We start from the raw sequence: 20,557 nt of genomic DNA, 5'->3' as shown, positions 1-20,557 counted from the left end.
GACAAGAGGGATAACTGGATAAGGGAGGGCCCAGCAGGACACCTGCCTTCAGGCTGTCACCCAAGGCAGTGTGGGACTAGGCCCTGCTGCGAGAATGCTGCATGCGGCAGGTCCACACCGTTGCGCTACAGAGGGCAGAGCTGTTGTTTCAAGGCAGGATGTCCCCATCCCTCCCACCCCTGCCCTGCCACGGGCTTTTCCCTGAAGACCCCCCCCCACCTTCAACCCTGATGCAGGCCCTTGTGCCCTCCAGAGCCCAGGTGCTGTTAGGACAGGCCTGTCCCCATCTCCCAGCATGGCTGTGCCCCCACCCCTGCCCTGCTGACCTCCAGCTCCCCATTCTCAGCTGCATCATGCAAGGGCGTGCCACCCCAGGCGTCGGTGCAGATCTCGCCCCCATGCAGCAGGAGCCAGCTCAGCACTTTGGCATGGCCACGGCTGGCCGCGAAGTGCATGGCAGTGGCACCATCGTCATCCTGCTCCGAGAGGCTGATGTCCGTGAAGCTCATCTGTGAAAGGCCAGAGGGCAGGCAGGGGAGAGGGTGAGTGGCTTGGGACTGTCTGGGTGGGTAACACAGCAAGCCCCCCACAGACGCACTAGTCTCAGGGACAGCCAAGCCCCAGGAGCTTCCCCTCATTCTCCATAAGACTCCCTGAATAGGAGCCTGCCCACAGTCAGACCAAAGGTCCCATCCCTCCTAAAGCCTAGCCCTCAGGGGACACTCAGAAGTGGGAGGCTGGTGTCCAGACCTCAGTGCACTTTTCCACCAGCCAGCCCCACAGCCTGTGCTGTCTAGGTGGGCACTCACCAGCCAGACGATGACCGTGTTGTGGCCCATCTGGGCGGCGGCATGCAGGGGGGTCATCCCATCATTGGCGCGTGTGTGGGGATCAGCCGCGCAGTCCTTCACCAAGTACTGAACAGTCTCCAGGTGGCCTTCCTGGCAGGCTAGGTAGAGGGGTGTGGCACCATTCTTGGTCTGTGCACCAACTGTGCTGCAATGAGAGCAGGGCAGGCTGGCAGTGGGTTGTCTGGCACCCTGCATTGCCCTTCCCCCCTACCTGGTCCACCTCAACCAGTCATGCTGGCAAGCCCCTGTGCACAGTGCACCAGTGCAGCATGCCAGGTACCTCCTCATGACCAGCTACCTAGAGTAAGAGCCTCCTACAGCTGCCAGCTTGTGGGATGGCCTCTTCAGCTCAGGCAGCGTGGAGTGTGCTTTGGGTGATAAGGGACATTCCTGCCCATCCCATCACAGAGCTAAACAAGAGCCATGGTGCTGGGTGGGGCATGGGATCAGCTCAGCACTGTTGAGCACCCCTGGGCCCTGCAGGGTATGGGTGCTAATTACCACTGGGACAACCTCATGGAGTGCCTCTCCACCCTGCTCTGCTCCCCCAGCACTCAACACACTCCCTGCTTGGTCACACACTCTGCAGCAGGTCACAGTTAATCAGGGCACTTAGGCTAATCTCCTCCCTCCCTCTGGCTGCCTTTGGACGCTGCCATTTCGCAGCATTGTTCAATAAGCAGCTTAGGCACCAATAAACACAGGGAGGTGGCAGCAGGCCCTGCTCACTGGAGACAAGAGAAGAGATAAAAAGGAAGGGGTGTTTGCATGAAGCAGGAGGCCTGCCTGGTACAGCAGGAGTGGGGCAGCTGGGGCCTGGTGAGGGGTCTGAGCCTGGAGGTATGAAGGCAGGGCCTGCCTACTGAAGGCAGTTAAGTAGGTAATACAGACAAGGAGCCAGGCCTGCCCTCACAGCCCCCCTTGGGCTCTGTGGGTTCATTGGCTGGGACACAGGGCAGACAGACCCGTTTTCCAGCACCAAAGAGGCCATGCAATACAGAGCAGCAAAGAACTCAAGGCCAAGTCCTTGGTGCTGAAATTCCTGGGGCTCAGCTGAGCCCCACCAAGCACAACTCAGCCCTGGGGCTGAGCTTCTCAGACAGCCAGATGCACTCAGCTCCTGCTCCTTCTGCTTTGGGCCCACCCTATATAAGATGGTTTAATATTTCATTCTGAAAGAGCAATAAACACTCCAGGCCATTCTCAAATATGTCCCAGTCCCTTAATAATTGATCCTGTCAATTCTGAGATGCTGACAGCCCCAGCCTTTCTCTCCTTGCAGACCACCCCACACCCCAGTGCCTGCTGCTCACCTGCTCTCAGAGCTGCCTCTGCCTAGTGCTTTAGCAATCAGGTACCAGACCACGTAAGTGAGACCTGAGCACTGTGCTGGAACAGCTGTGCCATGGGCACTGCAGCTGGGGGCTGCCCCAGTGCCCAGCTTGAAAGTGGAGGCAGGGAGTACCCAGACCCAACAGTGGGGCTGGAGGCCCGGGGCAAGGAGGGACCCCTGGCCTTGTATGTGTCAGCCTCTGCCTGGTAATTGTAGAACAGATAATAGCACTTGACTTGATTACCTGCTAATTACAGGAATGGTTGTATATTTAAGCTCATAATAAGTGGTTTTCCAACTCCAGAACAAGGCAATGGGTTGTTAATCAATTTCAGTAAGGCAGCTTGGAGATGTGGGATTCCCCCCCCCCCCGCCCGCCATGTGGGCAAAGTGCTGGGCCAGATGGTGGGGCCTCAGGACTGGCCCCAGCGGTCTCTGCACCAGCTGCTGGCGCTAACTGGAGGGGTCTGGGCTGTCTGTTATACCTGGCTGGTACAAGCCCTTCAGAGCTACCCCATGGACCCTGGATTGTGGGTTCACCCTGGTCAGGGAAAGCCTGGGCCCAGACCTCTCACTGCTGGCATCTGGAGGGGGTATGCCTGTGGTAGACAGTGGCAGTGACAGTGGAACCAGGCCTGGGAATCAAACAGTCCTGCTGCCTCAGCTTAACAGGCCACAGACCCTAGCCAGGTTGTGGAGCACTGCCAAGCACCACAGGCTCCATCTGGGACTAAGCTCCACAGTGCTCCTGCGGCTGGAGTGCAAGCAATGCAGCCATGCGAGCTGGAGAGGGCTGGGAGCAGGCACTGCTAGTGACCGAGGGAGCTGAGGGGGACTTCTGCAAGGAGCTTTGGGTAAGTATGTAAATTAATGTACTGCTCAGGTCCAGGGGCTGCTGGACCCAGCCCCTGTGCTTGAGCGCTGTGGTGGAGACATGGCTGTACAGCTGTACCCCTCCATGATGCCCTCCTTCTGCCACATCAGCATGCTCCCTTACAGGTTGAAGCTGCTCTCACTTCTAGCCCTTGGGCCTGCTGCCATCCTGATAAGCTATATCTCCACACCCCGTTGGGGACATGCCAGCAGCTGAAGCTTGCTATTGCTACACAATTTACAGCCTGTCCCTTCTCCCAAGCTCAGTGGGCCCCCTTAAATCATCACTCCCCAGATCTGCTCTATTGTGTTGGGGCTCAGATAGCACCAAAGGCACAAGGACAATGCTGCCTGTCACTGCAGTTGGTGACAGTGGTGGGGCCAAGACCCAAGCAAGTGGTGGGGTTAGCACTGTCCCACCAGCAAAGGGGCTTGCAGCATGGTGGGACAGGCAGGTGCATGTCAAAGAACTGAGGCCTCCCCACTGAAGGCTACTGCTGCCTATGGACCATAGCTTGAGACTCAAGTGTGCAGAGCTAGGGAGCATCCCAGGATTAAGGGCATCTGCAGCTGAGGGGATTCTTGCCTGCCCCAGGCACTCACCCCAGCAGTAAGTGGGAAGGGCAGAAGTGCTGGAAGCCCTCCTGGCTGCCATGCAGTGTCTGGCCCTGATCTGCCTCTCTTAACTTGGACATGCACCATGTTCTCAGCCCTAGGGCCCACGGGTGGTGGTGCTGCCTCCAGCCAGAGCTGACATGGTTGTAACTGCCAGGGGAGAGTGTCTGAGACTGTAGTGCCCAGACAGGGCAGGGACCAACCCACACTGGGTCTGTGGAGCTAGACTTACGCTGTGGCTCAGCCTACAGCTCCCCAGGAACTCAACTTCCTCCCTGCACTTTGCTGAGATTTGGCTTCACACTTTCTCTCAGCTCAGGCTGTGCCCCTTGTCCTGCCATCACCCCTGGCCCTGGAGCCTAGGGTCTGCATTCCTCTAGCCTATTGCTAGCTGGAATCTCAGCTTTGGTGCCAGGGAAACTGCATGGAGCTAGGGAAAGGGCAGCTGCAGAAAGAGAAGGAAACTATTGGCGAGACAGACGGACAGGAAGTTGCAAGGGAAGGCAGGGAGTTTGCACTGAGTTCTCCTGAAGAGGATCACTGTTTATCCTTTGGCCTGGCAGCAGACTTTGCAATGGTCCCCCTACACCCTCCTGCCTCACCAGACCAACTGGCTGCAGGGATGCGGAGCAAGAGCCCTGCCTCCTGTGTGTCTGTATTAGTTTCCCCAGACTAGCTGACTAGAGGTTGGCTGCCACTGGTTGCCATAGCAATCCCAACAAACAATGCAGGATGGAAAACGGCACTGGTTACCATTGATTGCCATTCGCCAAGCTGATTAAGAATTAATAAGGCAAAGCCTGTGGCAGTGATCGGGTTTAAGAGATGCAGATTAGGGGCAGTATTAGGAGTGCTGCAGAGAATGTCCTCAGCCTTGCCCAGATGGAGCCTCCAGTGGCTGGCGTCCATCAGCCTGTCAGCCCTAGGCCACTGCTGTCCATAATGCCAATTACATTAATTTAGCCACTAAGGTTTAATACAGTCTGCAGGCCTGGCCACAGCATGTGGATAAGAGGTGGCTGTGGAGGTTCGAGATGCGGTCTAGTGGCTGGATAGGCAAGGTTACTTCCATGCCACTTTGGCCGGTACCCACCTGTTGGCTGCAGTGAGTGGCTCTTGATGTGTCATGATCTGCACAAGGACCAGCTTTGCAGGGGGGTTCCAGGGACAGGGAAGGGATCCAGTAGAGACAGGGGGAACCTTTGGCCCATGTCTAGGCCTAAACGGACTGGAGGTTTGCTCAGTGGCAGGACCCTCAGGGATGGATGCTACATAAACACCATGGGGAACTGGCCAATGCCATGTGAGTAGCTGGCTGCAGAATTCTGCAGTGCCTGGTTCTCCAGCACACAGGCACCTGGACCAAGCACAGGGAAGCCAGCCAGCCAGAGCTCACAGTGGCCAGTAACCTGGTCCCTGTTGCACAGGCTTCGTCCTGTGCAATGGGACAGGTGGAGGAGATGCCAGGATCCCTAGCAAAGGCACTCAGCGCAAGCCCTGGAGACCAGAAGAAAGCTGTTATGTATTTAATACCTTGTGGTCTGAGTGGCACCTTGCGCTGTCCTGGGGAACACCCCTAGTCCAGCCAAATGCAGAGGCTGGACAGCCCTATCTGCACGTGCTTGGCTCAGACCTGTGGGAGTGCAGCCACAACCTGGCCTGCAGTGAGTGTACTCCATCCTTACACCACTGTTCCATGCAAGCCAGATTGCATGTGCGTGTTCCCCACGAAGCCATGGCCCGGGCTCCTCCTGTGGCAGCGCCCCTTGGTTGCCAGAAGCTGCTATGGCCCTGTTCACAAGGTTTTTGTGCATGGTTTTTGTACAAAGGTAAGGAATAAACCTGGAACATGTTGCACTGTGGAGGCTACATGCAGGCAAGAATGCTGCACTTGAGCATGGGAGAGTTGGAAAGGTGTTGCACTGGGGCAGGGCTTACTCACTGTTAGGGGCTGCATCCTGTGCAGGCAGTTTTCCTAAGCCCGCACAGCTCAGCTTCCATGGGACAATAGCCAGGAAGTAGGGAAGCTCATTTGCCTGAGCTGCCAGCACTTTCCCTCCCAGCACCCATGTAGCCTGAAGGAGAAGTGGCAAGCGCTCACCCTGCACACCAAGGGGTGAGAAACAGGGATGCAACACAAGGCAAAAAGCATGAGAAGCAGAGGAACAAACTGAAGTGGGTAGGAGAATGTATGGGGAACCCCAGATGAGAGGGGCCTATAACTATCTCCTAAAACTGGCAGCCTGCTTTCTAGCATTGCCTACATTTTAAGGCTTTGCAACCAGATCTTTTAGTTTAACCCAGTTATTTTTGCCACCTTCTCCCCCCGCCCCCACACACACACACACACTCTCACTTGCACTTCAAAGTTGAACTAATGCTGCAGTAGCCATATACTGCCAGGTAGCTGGTACCTGCAGGATCAGAGATAGAATTTCAAAGGGCTGAAATGGAGCCCGCCTCATGCAGCAAGCAGGAGGTTCTGTGAACAGAGAGATCTTACCCAGGAGTAAATAATTCATGGGATTTCTTAACTAAAGAGGGTAGGTGAGCACAGCAAAAGTAACTGCAGGAGACGCATAAAATTAAACTGTCAGGGCTGTGACTCAGATGTAGTTTAATTAAAAGCCTGCTTAGCAAAATTCCAGGTCCCATTCTCTGCTGGGCTCATTGGCTGGGGGTCCAGGAGAGCTCTTCCCAGAGCTCAGCAGGGTTTCTGTCCTCTCACTCATGTAGGCTTTGCTGGGTATCCTGCAGCTAAACTAACCCTGCCCCCCCACCCCCCAGCTGGCAAGGAGTATTGAGCTGTTACATGCTTCCAGCATGCGAGGTGTGAGCTTTGTTTGCAACAGCCACCCTGCACTGAAGTCACTCTGCAGCGCTTGTCTCTTTTTCCAGTTTGCCCCTTCCTCTGTGCATGCTTCCCTGTGGCCTGAGCATTAACCCTTCATCCTTTGTGGGGGGTGGAGAAGGGCTCTGCTGCAAAGTCTGCTTGGTGGTATCCTCATGCAAGCCCAAGTATGCAGGCGAGTCCCTGGTAGCGCCACTTCCAGCCCATGGGGACACTGACTGGAGCACTATGACAGAAACTATGGACTGGCCAGCTCAAGGCATGAGCAACAGCTTCTCTCCCCAGTCCATGGCTTGCAAGCATGCCTGCTCTGTGTGAGCAAGAACAGGTGTGTATGACCACAGTTGACCAGTCCATGGCTGCTCCAAGGGCTGCATGCCATTGAGGCTGTTTTGTAGTTATGCAAATATACAGCAGAGGCACAGGGACAGGAATCACTGGGGCAACTGCAGTCATGGGTTAGGATTGTAAACCAGGGGTCTGAGGTGCCTGGACAATAAAGAACCGTACTTGTGTGAGAGCAGCGAAGGTAAAACCCTTGTGTTATGACATCTGCCCTTCAGCCCCCACCTGCAGTGCATGAGGTGGAACGGGAATGTTCATGTTCATGATGAAGAGAGGAACCTTTGGTTATGTTCCCTTGCCTCAAAGCAGCATCATGCATTCTCTATCAGCCAGCAGAACTAAAGTAGCCATGGGACTCTGATGCCAGAAGCCCTGCCTGGGCCTTGTCTAATTATTAGACTCCAATACTCTCTAGCATCCCTTTATGTATTTTCCACTCCCTCACCACAGCCCTGGTGCTCAGAGCAGCAGGAGGGGGCAGGGAGCAGGAGGGGCCTTGAGAGGCCAGCAGGCTGCAGGTCACAGGCCAGGTTCTGTCGCTAGCACTGCAGATCAGGCAGCAATGGAAGTGACTGTAACATTGACAGTGACAAGGAAAGGGAATGAACTGAGACTATAAACCCCAAATCACAGCTTGGACTAAGGGACTGCAATTGGGTTAGGGAAGGGGAGCAAGTGGGGGTGCAAGGGAGCAGGTGTGTTTATTGTAACAGGTGCGTGTTTGCATGGGTTTCTTGATGTGGTTTAAGGGCACGATGGAAAGTTTATGATAGAAGATGTATATATATAACTATATATATGTAGTTATCTATCTGTCTGTCTATCTATATAGATAGATATAGCTACACACACACACACACACACACACACATACATTATTTAAAAAAAAAAAATGTCAGGGAGAATGAAGAGAACAGTGACGCAACTGGACCTGGAGATAGCGAGGAAGACAGCATCAGAATAAGCTGCAGCGGAAGTGACAGCAACAAGGATTATAAATGAACTGAGGGTATAAACCCCAATGTGAGACTTGGACTAAAGAACTATGATTGGGTTAGGGAATGGCAGCGGGTTAGGGCGCAGGTGTGTTTATTGTAACAAGTATACGGATTTCTTAATGTGGTTTAAGGATGCAATGGAAAGTTTATGATAGAAGATGTGTATATATATAACTATATGTGTGTACACACACACACACACACACACACACATACACACTGAAAAAAAAAAAGATCAGGCCCTATACTATGCGTAACACCTCTTGCTGGTCAAGGCCTCAGCTAACCAGTAGCTGTGGGCTGTTTCACACCCAATCCCTGAGAGAGTAACCCCCTAAAAGTATCTCTCCAGAAATCAGGGAACTCTGAAAACTCACACGTGAGCCCATTGACAGCAGTCAGCTGATGCTAAGAGAAGCAGGACACAAAAACTCACAGAAAAGAGGCTGCAGGATGGGGTGGCCTGGGAGCAGGAGTATGGGGGACAGGATGAGACTATCCTCCCCACCTCCTCCGAACTTCAACCACTAGAGAGAAGATGGTACCAGAATGACCCAGCAATAAACTCAACATCTGTTGATCTCTATTTGTATTTCCAAAGCACCTGTCATCATAACAGCTGGGCTGGGAATGACCCAGGTGCTGGGCCTGGGTGATGGCTGGGTGCTGTGCAGCCAAGCACCCTTAGCACTGCCTCCATGCTATACCTGCCCACACTGCCTGGCCTCTCCCCTGGATTAACACAGGAAGCCGCTCTGTGCACCTGACGTCTGTGCATGCTCCAGCCTCACTTGGTGCTGGGGGTTGCCACCTCAGCCTCCCAGCCAGCCAGCCTTTGAGTGAGCTCTGCTTTTTCTGCAAGGAGCCAGCCTGGGGCATCAAATGGCTGAGCCAGGTCCAGCCAAAACCCCCAAATAGGCCTGGGAAAACTGGTGAGTTTAGCCACTGGTGGTCTCCATCTCTAGCACATTTGGTAAGTGCCTTACTGCAAGCAACAGGGTTTGTATTTGCAGGTCAGGCTAGAGCTAATTGGACACAGTTGGCTTTGCTCTTCCTGTGGCCTGGGGGCTGCCTGATGTGAGGTGCTGTGGCTGAAGGAGAGGCTTGTGGCCACAGACACAGTGCTGAGTGCCCATAACACCATTCCTATCAACCATTTGGCTTCTTCTCTTCCTTGTCCATTTGCTCAGATTATGGGGGCTTCCTGGCTCTTCCTAGGACAATATAATGTGTACGTGGGACACTGATTACCATGAGGGTTATTAATAACCCTGTCCTGCAGCCCATCATGGAAAGCAGCTTAGAGCTTGGTAATCTGCTGGGTATAGCTCCCCAGGTTTAATTGACCTGCTTCCCTCACCCCTGATGACATTATACCTGTTCCTTGCTATAGGTCTGGCCTAGGCACCCACCTCCCCAGTAGGCTAGGCAGGGGTCTCAGTGCATCCCACCCTGAACTTGGAGGCTGCTCAGAGGGCAGTTCTCCCTGTCCGTTCGGGATGGCTGTCTTAAGCATTGTAATCACTGAGGTGAGTATTAAACCCTGAGGCTCATGGGGAATGCATGTCTTTTTGGGCCTTGGGCTGTCTGCCCACAGGGGAATGCCACCCATAGATGTGGGCATGACTCTATGGAGCTAAGGGGGCTGGTGCCAGCAAGGAATGTAGTCTGGCTTCTGGCTGGCATCCTGGGCCAAAAGTGGAGGCCTGGGGGTGCATGGCCCCCTTATGAGCCAGTGATCCTGCCGTGCTGCAACCAAGTGGGCATGGGCATCTCTGTGCATGTTTGAGCAGCCCTGTCTCTCCAGTAGGCAGGCTGAGTGATTTACATAACAACAGCTCAGACAAAAGTGGCTGTGTTATCACCAGCTCCAAGAGCCCCATGAACAAACCCTCATCAGCACTGGCTGCAACAGGGAGCCATATTTCCATCAGGAGTTAATGCGCAGCCTTGCCCCCTTTGTTGCCAAGATAATGGAGAGCAGGCACTTGCTTCCCTGCTGTGATAAAGCTGTCATAGCAGGAGAAAGTGCTGGTGTTACAAATGAGAGCCGGGTTGACAGCAGCCTCCGCAGGCTGCATCCCTGAGGTGTGCTATGGAAGTGATATGGGCTGCCCCACTCTGCTAGCACTGCAGAGGCATGGGCAGGAAAGCAACTTTGTTCTCCCCAGAAAACCCACCCCCTAAATAAAGCTACTCATTGACAAGGCCCAGGGCTGGGGCCAGCAAGTGATTGGGTTTGGTTCAGCAAGTAATTTGAAGAGTCTGCGTATCACTTGAAAATTAAAACAGCAAGGAAAACCAAGTGGGCAGGATGGTAATGAACTGATGCCAACCATGCACTGGGCCTATCTCCTTTCTCAAGCCCCCATCTAGAGGATGCGACTTTGGAAGTGTTTTGTACCCAGTTTGTACAAGCACAACTTTGGTGGCAGGTGCCAGGAGGCAAACAACCAGCTCCTACAGCTAGAACCTCCTGCATTATGGTGCACAGACAACCAATTTCTAGGGGCCAAACGATAGCTAACAACCTCAAGTCAATATTTACAGGTGCAAATTGGTTCTGCCTTCCCATTGGCCATTCACAACCATGTCACAGAATCGTAGAATGAAGAACCTGCAAGATCAAGTCCAGTCCCCTGCCAGGGGCAAGAAGTTATTGGGCTCAAACAAGCTCAACAAGATACTTATCCAGCCTCATCTTGAACAGATCCAAGGATGGTGACTGCACCACCTCTGCTGGCAGTGTGTTCCAGATTCTGGTAACCCTTACAGAAAAAAGTTTTTTCTTATGTTCAGCCTAAATTTTCCTCCAATTAGCTTGTGCCCATTGGCCCTCATCCTCCCTTGAGGTGCCTTCCTGAAGAATTGCTCCCCTAGATCTTGATGCTTGCCCCTAATGTACTTGTAGATGCCTATCAAGTCGCCTCTCAGTCTTCTCTTACTCAGACTGAATAGGCCTGGATCCTGGAGTCTCTCCTCATAGCGCCTATCCTCCAGGCCCCTAATCATACGGGTGGCCCTCCTTTGTTAGCTCGAGTTTCCCACCTGCTTCAGCAACAACGCCCCTGCTTCAACAAAGCCACAGCTAAGGCCTGCGAGATGAGATTCTCAAAGCAAATACTAAGAACTCACCACTATGCGGGAAAGCCCCTGGCATGCTTTCCTTGCACTCAGACAGCAGCAGGAAGGAGGTAAAGTGCAAAAAGGGAAGTCTACTCAGCACACTTGGAGCTTTCTAAGAAACTGCAGCCATTGCTCAGCAAATCAACAATGCTACAAGGCTGGAGGGCGAATATACAAAATTGTGAGAGGCTTTTAGCCATGTGGAAACTGCAGCTTGTAGTCTGGGGCCACCTCTGTTATGTATAAACTGAAGACCAGAATGACCAAGTCCCCCTAGCTATCCTATCCCAGGCAACAAACACAAAAGAACAAAGAATGAATACCGTACTCCCCCCACTCCCGGCCCCTGGAAACACACACACACACATACACACAAGAAGGGAATTCCTCTTACCTTGGAGAGTGTCCCAGGAGAAGTCGCAGTGAAGGGAAGTCTCCTTTGGCTGCAGCATAGTGAACAGGCAAGGCTCCTGTGTCTGTGGCTGCCAGGGTGTTGCTGCCTCCAAAGCGCAGCAGCCAGTCTATTACTTCGTGGTGACCAAAGCGGGCTGCAAGGTGCAGGACAGTGGCACCAGAACTGTCTGTGTCCTGCAGGTAGTGAACAGGAGGCAGTTAGGGCCCCATCCTGCTGAAGGGACACAGTGCATGTGGGCACATGCAGCTGGGCCCACACCCTTTTGGGATGTGTGGGGCAGGGTACTGGAGGCTGTAAGACTAGGCTGGTGCTGCCTATAAACAGTGGATGGACAAAAGCTCTCAGCAGCCCACATGCAGGCGGGAAGGGAAGCCTCAGGGGAGATACTCAATAGGAGAAGGGAAGGATGGAGAGATGCCATAGCAGCACAGGGCAAAGCAGCCAGCAGCTGGTGCAGAGGCAGCAAAGGGAAAGATCCCACTCACTGTTGTGAGGCCGTCTGGGCCCACAGCCCTGACCCACTGCATGGGAAGTAATGACTGGAGGCTCAGCCCTGCTTCAGCCCCTCTGCATCACTATGGCTACGGTGCTGGGTGGGTGGGGCTCCTGCCAGTTCCTCCAGCACAGGGATGTGCTGGAGGGGGAAGTTGCCCTGTGGCTTTGTGCCACCACCTCAGCCACAAGCACAGAGGGTGTGACTAGGACCTAGCTGTGGAGGGCCGAGCTGTTGTGTGTGTGGAAGCACGCCCGTGTGAAAGCGAAAGTCACTCATCAACCAAAAGCCCGTGGAAAGCCTTGCTCTTTTGCACTGTAAGGGAACACATGTTCCCCCACTGACACTTGCTGCCTATCCCAGGAACCTATGCCATCTAAGATGAGCTGGCTGGGGACTGGGCCAGTCCTCTCTGTAACATACTTCCTGCATCACGGCTGGGCAATGACTTGTTCTTCCCAGGCTCAGACAGGCCGATTAGCGGGTATGGGATCCCACTGCCCCGTTGCTCATGCACAGAGGAAGCTGGCTTTTCACTGCGTGGCCAGAATGGTGGGAGCACATGAGGCCAGGCCTTCAGCCCTGAGCCACATGGATCCCACACACTCATCTTATTCAGCTGTGCTCAAGGCAAAATGAACAAGCTAGTGGAGCTTACCCAAGGTGGCTCCTCGCAGTTCTGGGCCTGCCTTCTCTGCTCCAACATCTCCCCTTCCTCCCTCTTTGCAAGTCACAAGAACATCACGTGGTTCCACCTCTCAGTTACACCTGGAGGCTGCTTAACCCTAACCCACCGGTGTTGGTTGCATAAGCTATGAACAGTCCCATTCCCACTCCCAAAGCAGGGGCATGGAGGCTGGACACCAGTTACGCTGTCGCCTGGCATCTCCAGAAGTGTGTTAAGAAGTGCAAGCGTAATCTTGTCTGGCTGGCTTTGCCTTCAGCAAAGCTGAGTGATGTCTGGGCCATGCAAAAATAACTTGTCCAGCCATCTTCCACAGCCCAGAGGCAAGCATTTAATTTGACCACTGAACTTGGACCTCGTGACCAAGCAGAGCTGCAACAGACCTTTGCCAAACCCCCAGCCTTAGCAACCACGCATCTGGTACTGTTAGGACAGCGCTCCAGAGGGGACCCTACCTTCATGTATTTTATTTTTGCGTACACTCGGGCCAAACCCAAGGTCCTGACTCAGGCAAACATCCACTGAAGCCAGTAGCATGTACATGCACAAGATATGGAATGAAAGCTGAACTGGAGCCAGTCAGATCTACGCTGCCTGGTATTGCAAGCTGCACAGGGGCCCGGCCAGGCTGGATAGCATCTTGGGGCAAGCTGGGTAGTGTCTTAGGACCCAGCCTATTGCACGTGCCACCTGAACCAAGGCTGGGGCCAAGACACCCCTTGTAAACACTGCTGCAGCCCCTTGTGCTCCTTCCCCTGCCCCCGGGACACTGTTTCAGGTGCTGGCTGGAGTCCCTGCTCTGATGCCACCTCCCTCACTCACTCACACCCACCTACCCAACCCACCCACCGACCCACCCAGTCCTTGGCTGCATGTTCACACATTGCTGACCTGGGGTAACAGAGAGGCAGAGAACAGGGGTCTCCAGCTGCACTGCCAATCCCCTGGGGACAGGAGGAAGCCCCGGGGCTTGAGGGATTTCTGCCTCAGTGACCGCTCTGCAGGGGCAACTGTTACCTGCCTGCAAAAGCTTCCCCCCCCCACAGCAGGCTCCAGCCCTTTCCTCTCTCCTGACTGCCCCTGAGCCCCGTGTGAACCAAAGCTTTGCATTTACAGCCCCCTGGGCTGCAGAAAGTCCAGGCCTGCGCTAGCCCCCTCTCCCTGGGCCAGCACCCTGGGAGCAAAGGGCTCCAGCTCCCTCTCAGTTGGGACCCTGGGCTGGGCAGGGCAGGATGGGCAGGGACCCACTGTCCTCGGGCCGCAGAAACAGAACAACACCCCGGGGGGCCTAAACCCGGGGCTTGCCCGGAGCAGGATGCGGAGCGGGCCCAGTGGTCCCGGACTCGGGTAGGGGGCCAGGACCACAGACAGCGCCCGTTGAGCCACCCCCGCGTTAGGCAGAAGAGACCGGCGGGGGCCGCCGAGGCCCAGGACCCGCCTCCCCCGGGGCGCCCGCGCGGAGCGGCCACCCCGACCACGCCGTGGGGCCGTCACGCGGGGCCCACGCGCCGCCCACCTGAACTCCGCAGCCTCCCTGGGCGAGCAGCCACTGCAGACAGGCCAGGTTGCCGGTGGCGGCCGCGTCGTGCGCCGCCGTGGCCCCGTTGCGGGCGCGGGCGTCGCCGCGCAGCGCCGCCTCCTCCACCAGGTAGCGCAGGCAGTTGAGCTTGCCGGCGCGGGCGGCGTGGTGCGCGGGCGAGGCGCCGAGCGGGTCCCGGAGCCCGGGCCGCAGCAGCCCCTCGGCCCGCAGCGCCCGCAGCGCGTCCACGTCGCCCTGGCGGGCCGCGAGCAGCGCGCGCTCCAGCGCCGCCATCCCGCCGCCGGCGGGGGCCGCCGCTCAGCGGCCGCGGGGCGCCATGGGCCGCGCCCGCCCCGGGGAGCGCTGCCGCCCGGGCACCTGGAGCGGGACCGGCGCCCCCGGCGGCCGCTGCCCTCGCTCCGCGGTCAGGCGGGCTGCGGCTGCGCGGCCCCGAGCGGCGCGCGGCGCGGCATAGCCCGGCCTCGGCGCTGGCGGCCCCGGGCGAAGTCCCGTCGGCGCCCGCAGCGCCCCCGGTCTGGGCCGGAGCAGCCAGGAGGCGGCTGCAGGTCGGCTCGGCCCGCCCCCGCCAGCTCCTCCTTCCCCTCGTGTGCCCCCGGGCAGGGGCAGGAGCCGCCCGCCGCGTCCGCCCCGCCCCGCCCCGCCGCCCCGGGCAGGAAGGGGTTAAGCGCGCCGGGCGGGGCAGCGCGGTGCTCGCGGCTCCGCACAGCCGCCGGGGCCGGGCCGGCACCCCCGAGCCGGCCGGGGCGAGCTGGCCGTGTCCCGCGGCCGGGCAAGCTCCGGCCCCCGAGACAGGCGGCCTCCGCGCCCCCGGAGCCCGGCGTGCGGAGCCGGCAGCAGCACAGCGCGCGGCGAGGCCCCGAGCCAGGAGGCGGCGGCGAGCTCAACTCCCCGCGGCCGGGGCAGCTCAACTCGGGAATGGGCCTGGCCCCGGCCCGGGACCTGTCTCGGGCGCTGCCCCTGCCCCGAGGAGCGCTCCGCTGCGGCGACCGCCGCTGTCCTGCTCGCCCCCCGCCCGCCGCTGCGGGGCCGGGGCTCCGCGTCCCGCGCCGGGGGAGCCGGACGCCCGGGGAAAGGCGGCAGCAGCCGGCGGGCTCAAGAGCCCGGGCAAGGGGCCGGCGCCCTCGGGCCGGGCCGGGCCGGTCACACGTAGGCGCCGCCGGCAGAGGGGCGCCCGGCGTCGGCCCCCTCCCCTGCGGCGGCCGCGCGGGGCTCCCTCCCGCGCCGGGCCCGGCGGCAGGACAGCGCGCCCGCGCCCGCCGCCAGCCACAGCGAGGAGCCGAGCTCGAGGCCGGGGATCCGGGGAGACACCTGCGGGGACGCAGAGCACGGCCACGGTCCTGGCGGTTTGTCCGGGCGCCCGGCGGGGATCCCGCGCGTGAGCTGGCGGGTGGGCCCGCGCCCCCCCGGCGGCCCCGGCCAGCTGGCCTGCACCCATGGCCACGCGCCCTACCTCGTGCTGGTGCCGGGAGTACACTACGCGCAGCACCGCGCCGAGCCCGCCGAGGACGGCAGGCCTGCAAGCAAGCAGCGCTGCGTGAGCGCCCGGCCCGGCCGCCCCTCGGAAGGCGAGGAGCAGACCCCGCTGCCCCCTGCACAGGCGGCGGGGAGCAAGCGGGAGAGGGACCGGCTCTTTGCCCAGGCGAGCATCTATCTTCCTTCTCCGCTGCCATCCCGCGACAAACCGAGCAGTGTCCTGCCCGCTCCGGCCACAGCTGCGCCGCAGGCCCGCGAGGCGCCTCAGCCCGGCTCGGGTGGTGTTACCACGGGGGCGGGGGGCTGTTCTCGCGGGCGCGGGCGTTTGCAGTGGGCAGGGGGTGCTATCACGCGTGTCCGCCCTGCATCCCCCCCCGCGGGCGGGATGTGCCCGGGCTCCTCCCCGCGCCGCCGCGCGTACCCGCGAGGAAGCCGAGCCCCGTGGCCAGGCGGAGGCAGAGGCGCTTGGCGCCGGGGCTCGGGCAGCAGCCGAAGTAGTCGGAGCCCAGGAGCAGGCAGGGGAAGGCGGCGGCGCTGGCGAGGCCGGACGCGATCAGCAGCGCCCTGGTGAGGACCACGGCAGCTGCGCCTGGGGAGCGACGAGCCGTGAGCGCCCCGGGCCCCGCGTGTCCCCGCGCGAGGCTGCGGCCGGCCCACGCGCGGGCCTGGGACTGGCGGGAGCGGGCGGCGTGCGGGGCCGCCCGCGGGGACAGGCCGGCTGGAGGTCGCCGCCGCGTGCGCCTGCGCTGGAGCGGGGGCCGGGGTCGGGGCGCTGCTCGCGGGTCGGCGCATCTCCGGCTGCCGCCCGCCAGACCCGCACCAGCTCCCAGGCGGCCTGCCCCCTCTCTGCCGTACCTCGGTAGGGGTTCAGGTAGGAGCCGAATACGTCGCAGGTCCAGATCCTTACAAGCTTGTCCCAGATGCACTCTCCCCAGAGGCCCCGGCACCGCACGCTCAGCACCACCGAGCCTTTACTGTTGATCTGGGAGAGGCAGTGGTGAGAGCTGGCTGGTTCCCCGCGCGGCCTCTCCTCTGCAGCCCCGCGCCCGCAGTCCGGCTTGGGCAGCCGCTCTGAGCACTTTGCCTGCCCTGGGCTCTGCTGAGGTCCTGCCTCCCCCTGGGCCTGGGCACTGCTGGACAGGGTCAATGCTCCCACAGACAGGCCTGACAAGCCTCGCCCTCAGCCTCTCTAGGGAATGAGAGGTGCTGGGAGTCATGGTGATGGCCACATGGGCACTAGAGACCTTCGGGTGGGCAACCCTTTTGGGGCTGAGAACCTGAAGCTGGGCCCCCAGGTGCAGGGTTTCATATCAGGACACTGCCTGTCTGAATCCTTGGCCCATGCTGCCCTTCAGTATGCAACTCTCAGTAGCCCTGTGAACCTTCCCTCCCAAAAGCAGCATTAAGGGCAATGAAGAGCACGTTACCTGCCAGCAGTCCACACAGAGTGATGCTAGGGTGCAGGCCATGGCCAAGGCCCCACACAGGAGGGAGAGGACACTGGTGGCACTGCCCATGGGCACCAGGGAGGGAGAGCAGCAGCAGCTTGGCTGGAAGCTGCACAAAGGTGATGATCAGCACCTGCCCGGGACAGGCAGCATTTGGCTGGGACTGGTAGAGAGCAGAGTCCTGGGCTATGCCTGACTTAAGGGCTCCTCCATGCAGCCTTTTCTGAGTGCCTCTTTGCTGAGCTGGCAACACAGAGCCCATGTCCAGGTGCACTGAAGCAGGGGTTCTTCCCAAGCATTTACCAGGTCCAGCCCAGGGTGTGCTGCACCGTCAGGAGGCTGGCTCCTGAGAGTCTGTGCCCAGCCTGAATGTCACGCGGAACAAACGCGGCAGGCCAGGCCCCTCTGATCACGCTGTCTTCCAGGAGGCCTGACATTAAAGCTGTGTTGCAGAGCAGCAGGGAAGACTGAATTCCCAGCCAGATCTTTCCACTGCCTGGCCTTCTTGCCTTGCCTACCTGCAGTCCTTCCCGAGGCTTGTCTCTGCAGAGGCCCTGAGTCCTGGCTCCAGCATGTGCCTGCCCCCCTTGCTTGTGATGGCAACTCACGCCTGTCACCGCCGCACAGGCGCAGGGCTGCAGCCCTGCCGCCCAGGCCAAGCCGCTGTGGGGCAGAGACCTTTCCACATTTTAGCCACCAGGCGGCACTGAACGCCTGCCAGCTGCAGGAGCAGGGCCTGCGACAGCCAGGCGGGGATGGGGACACAGGGCTGTCTTGCTGCCCGTCTTTACTCCAACCTTTGTGACCTCAGAGTGAACGCAGCCATTTGCAGCAAATCAGGCCTGCCCTGCCCTGCCCTGAGAGGAATCAGGTTCCTGTGGCTGTTTCCAGCCACCATTAGTGGTGGGTGAGTCCTTAGAGGGCTCTGTGGAGTTCCTGGCATGTCTTCCCTTCAGGGCACAGGCTGTACCTGCCCATCCATCTGTCCAGTTGAGGTCCCTGCCCCTTGATACTGGGGAGCAGCACTTTGGCCACACCAAGTGCAGAGAGATATCTTCTCAGTCCCCACCGTATCATCCTCTAGTCTGTACCTGGACTGGTGCCCTTCCAGCACCACCCAGTCAGCAAGCACCCCGCTCCAGGGGAAGAGCCTGTGTTCTCAGGCAAGCTGGCTCTCTCCTCCCTGAAGCCCCTGCCTGGGCTGTCTCCAGGAGACTGGCATGTCTGTCTCTTGGTGAGGTAGCTGTGGGAGCAGATGGGCACTCAGTGGCATGTGCCTTTCTGGTGTCTCAGAGTATCCCACTGCTACATCCACCAGGCTGCACTTTGGCAGAGAAGTATGGTATCTATTACAGCAGCCCAGAGACTGCGCTGCTAACAGTCCTCCACAACTGCACAAACACCTGCAACCTGTAGCACTAACCAGCACTTGGCTTTGGCAAGTCACTGGCTCAGAGCTTTACCTCGTGTTGGTCTTTGAGGCCTGATTGTTCTCAGAGCCTATCGCTGTCACGAAGGAGAGTCAGCAAGACAGTCTGAGCCATGGAGGTAAAGATCAATCCTGGACAGCTTCTGCTGCTGGCTTTACCTGACGAACACTCTTCAGGGAAGCAGCTTGGGTAAACCCCTTTAATGTTGCCGCCTCCTCCTCCTAGGTGCCCTGCTGAACGCCAGCTGCAGTCGGAACTCCAGTCCGGGTTGGAGTTCAGGCTGCAGCAGCCCATTCCTGTCAGCAAGCCAGAGAGGGAGGGAGAGGCAATTCTTGGGCAGGGAGGTGCGTTGAGGCTGCAGTCAGAGCCTATATGCAGTTCCCTGCAACTGATTCCCTTCTCGGAGGCCCCTGCCCCAGCTCACTGTGCAGTCAGGTAGAAGTTGCTTTTTCTAGTCACTCTGGAGCAGTTCCCTGCTGTGTGCAGGCTCAGGCAGATGTCTCTGTTCTGGTGACACAGGAGAGCCTTCCCCTCTGCTGGACTCTGGTTAGGCTGCCTGCAGCCACTGCTGTCAGTTATCCAGGGCTGGGCCCATGTTTGCCCCCCCTGGAACTGTTGACTCTGGCTCCTTGCAGACTCAGGCAGATGTTGCTGTATTTACTGCATTTTTTACTGGGACTGCATTTTCAAGCTGCTAGAGCTAGAAAGCTACCAACAGTAAGTTAGTACCTTTCTAGGTAAGTTGGAGGGTGCAAGACAATCACCTGACTCCAGAGTCTTGAGTCTGGGCCTTGAAAGCCATGCTCTAATCTGCTGCCTGGGATGCAGCTGGAGCACCCGGGCCATGCCCAGGCAAAACTGGACTGGTAGCTTGCCACCCCTGAACCAGAGGCAGTGGGCTTCATCTGAGTGCACAAAGGCTTCGTGGGTGCAGGCAGAGAGCAAGGGAGTGACTTCTGGGGAATTCATATGAAAATGCACCTGTGTAGAGGTAGCTGATTATGCAGGTGGCCGGTCAGGTGCCAGGGAGACCATTCTGACAGAGAGCGGGCAGCCAGCATGCTGCAGTCCTTTGCAGGCTTGGTTCACCTAACCAGCACTCACCCTCTTTGCTGCACTCACAAACAGCTCTTGACATCTCCTCGGACTGCATGGTCCTCAGGGCAGGCTCCTGGCTGTGCAGTGGCTGGAGCATGGGATACTGAGCTCTGCCTGGAGCTCTGAGTGCTCCCATCATGGAAGTTGTACATGAGTGATCAGGGGAGGTTCTGGCTGCTGGAAAGATGACAGACCAGAGCAGAGGACTGCAGGGGAGACCTCCTACTGAGAGCCAAAATAGGGGGAGATGAACACAAGGCCCTTCACTCCTGCCCTGGCCCTGCCTCTTGCAAGCCCTTCACCTGAGCAAGGCTGGTGAGCCAGGGGGATGGGCCTTGCAGACAGGGACAGGACAGCCCCAAAGGTGAGAGAGCCTTGCAGCCATCGGCTCAGGAGTCAGTGGGGCTTCTGTGACCAGTGCGAGGTGCCCATCAGTGCCTCATGCTCCAATGGTACAGCTTCCTCCTCCCAAAAATAGTCTAAGCGAGGCTGCAGTAATGAATACATATGGGGTGGGCTCCTCAGGGCTTGCTGAGTCCTGGAGCAAACAGGGCAGGAGATGGGGGCGTGCTCACTTAGGTGAGATTCACCTCGTTGGCAGTCCTGGCTCCAGAGCTCTTGGGACCAATGCAGGGTGCAACCCCTCCTCCAGGCAACACGTTAAGCCAGGACGTCTGTAGCGGCTCCTTCACACAAGCATCCAGGGATTGGCCTGGTGCTGCTGCTATCACAACATCGCTCAGGGCAAACCTCCCCCCCCTGCTACTAGGAAGCCGTTTCTGCACGGAGGCAGGGCCTGGAACTGCCTCCCCGGGCGGGTGGGTTCAGGTGGCCGCTGAGGCTCTTCTGCCTCATCCCTACACGTGAGCATCCCATGGATCTGTGTCCAGGTGCAGACACCTCTGTGGCGAGCCCTGCAGCTGCTTGACAGCTGAGTAGCACCGCGGCGCAGAAGGCCAGAGCAGCAAGCGAAGGTATATCTA

The 20,557-nt window shown here is 58.4% G+C and overlaps 2 protein-coding genes across 3 annotated transcripts in view; one reads left to right on the top strand and one right to left on the bottom strand.

The window, feature by feature from the left end:
• The window catches only part of ESPN (espin), a 44,112-nt gene extending 29,448 nt beyond the window's left edge, over positions 1 to 14,664 (bottom strand). The window contains exons 1-4 of one of the 2 annotated variants that reach the window (XM_090023971.1): positions 14,102 to 14,664; positions 11,387 to 11,580; positions 810 to 996; positions 327 to 509 (exon numbers count right to left, since the gene is read on the bottom strand). In XM_090023971.1, the coding sequence (XP_089880097.1) occupies positions 327 to 509; positions 810 to 996; positions 11,387 to 11,580; positions 14,102 to 14,398 (861 nt within the window). In that variant the 5' untranslated portion in view covers positions 14,399 to 14,664. The remainder of the gene's footprint in view (positions 1 to 326; positions 510 to 809; positions 997 to 11,386; positions 11,581 to 14,101) is intronic. The other variant, XM_090023972.1, reaches the window with a different exon arrangement.
• LOC149854712 (uncharacterized) lies at positions 399 to 20,543 on the top strand. Its single transcript, XM_090024683.1, has 4 exons — positions 399 to 511; positions 2,134 to 2,217; positions 13,987 to 16,165; positions 20,465 to 20,543. Exons 1-3 carry the CDS (start codon positions 399 to 401, stop codon positions 16,094 to 16,096), a joined length of 2,307 nt encoding a protein of 768 aa, XP_089880809.1. The 3' UTR covers positions 16,097 to 16,165; positions 20,465 to 20,543.
• The last annotated feature ends 14 nt before the right edge of the window (positions 20,544 to 20,557 follow it).

The sequence above is a fragment of the Crocodylus siamensis genome, chromosome 12 (genome assembly GCF_052110815.1).
Source record: "Crocodylus siamensis isolate JL-2025a chromosome 12, ASM5211081v1, whole genome shotgun sequence".
NCBI classification, from domain to species: Eukaryota; Metazoa; Chordata; order Crocodylia; family Crocodylidae; genus Crocodylus; species Crocodylus siamensis.
Note: the sequence above shows the minus strand (reverse complement) of the source record. Positions and strands in the feature narration are given on the sequence as shown.

What these genes read in the sequence shown, in the direction of transcription:
- LOC149854712 (XM_090024683.1), top strand. Translation starts at nt 399, where the DNA reads ATGCAGCAGGAGCCAGCTCAGCACTTTGGCATGGCCACGGCTGGCCGC. An exon ending in GATGTCCGTGAAGCTCATCT is followed by an intron (nt 512 to 2,133) that starts GTGAAAGGCCAG and finishes CTCTCCTTGCAG; the next exon opens with ACCACCCCACACCCCAGTGC. An exon ending in GCAATCAGGTACCAGACCAC is followed by an intron (nt 2,218 to 13,986) that starts GTAAGTGAGACC and finishes CGCGTTAGGCAG; the next exon opens with AAGAGACCGGCGGGGGCCGC.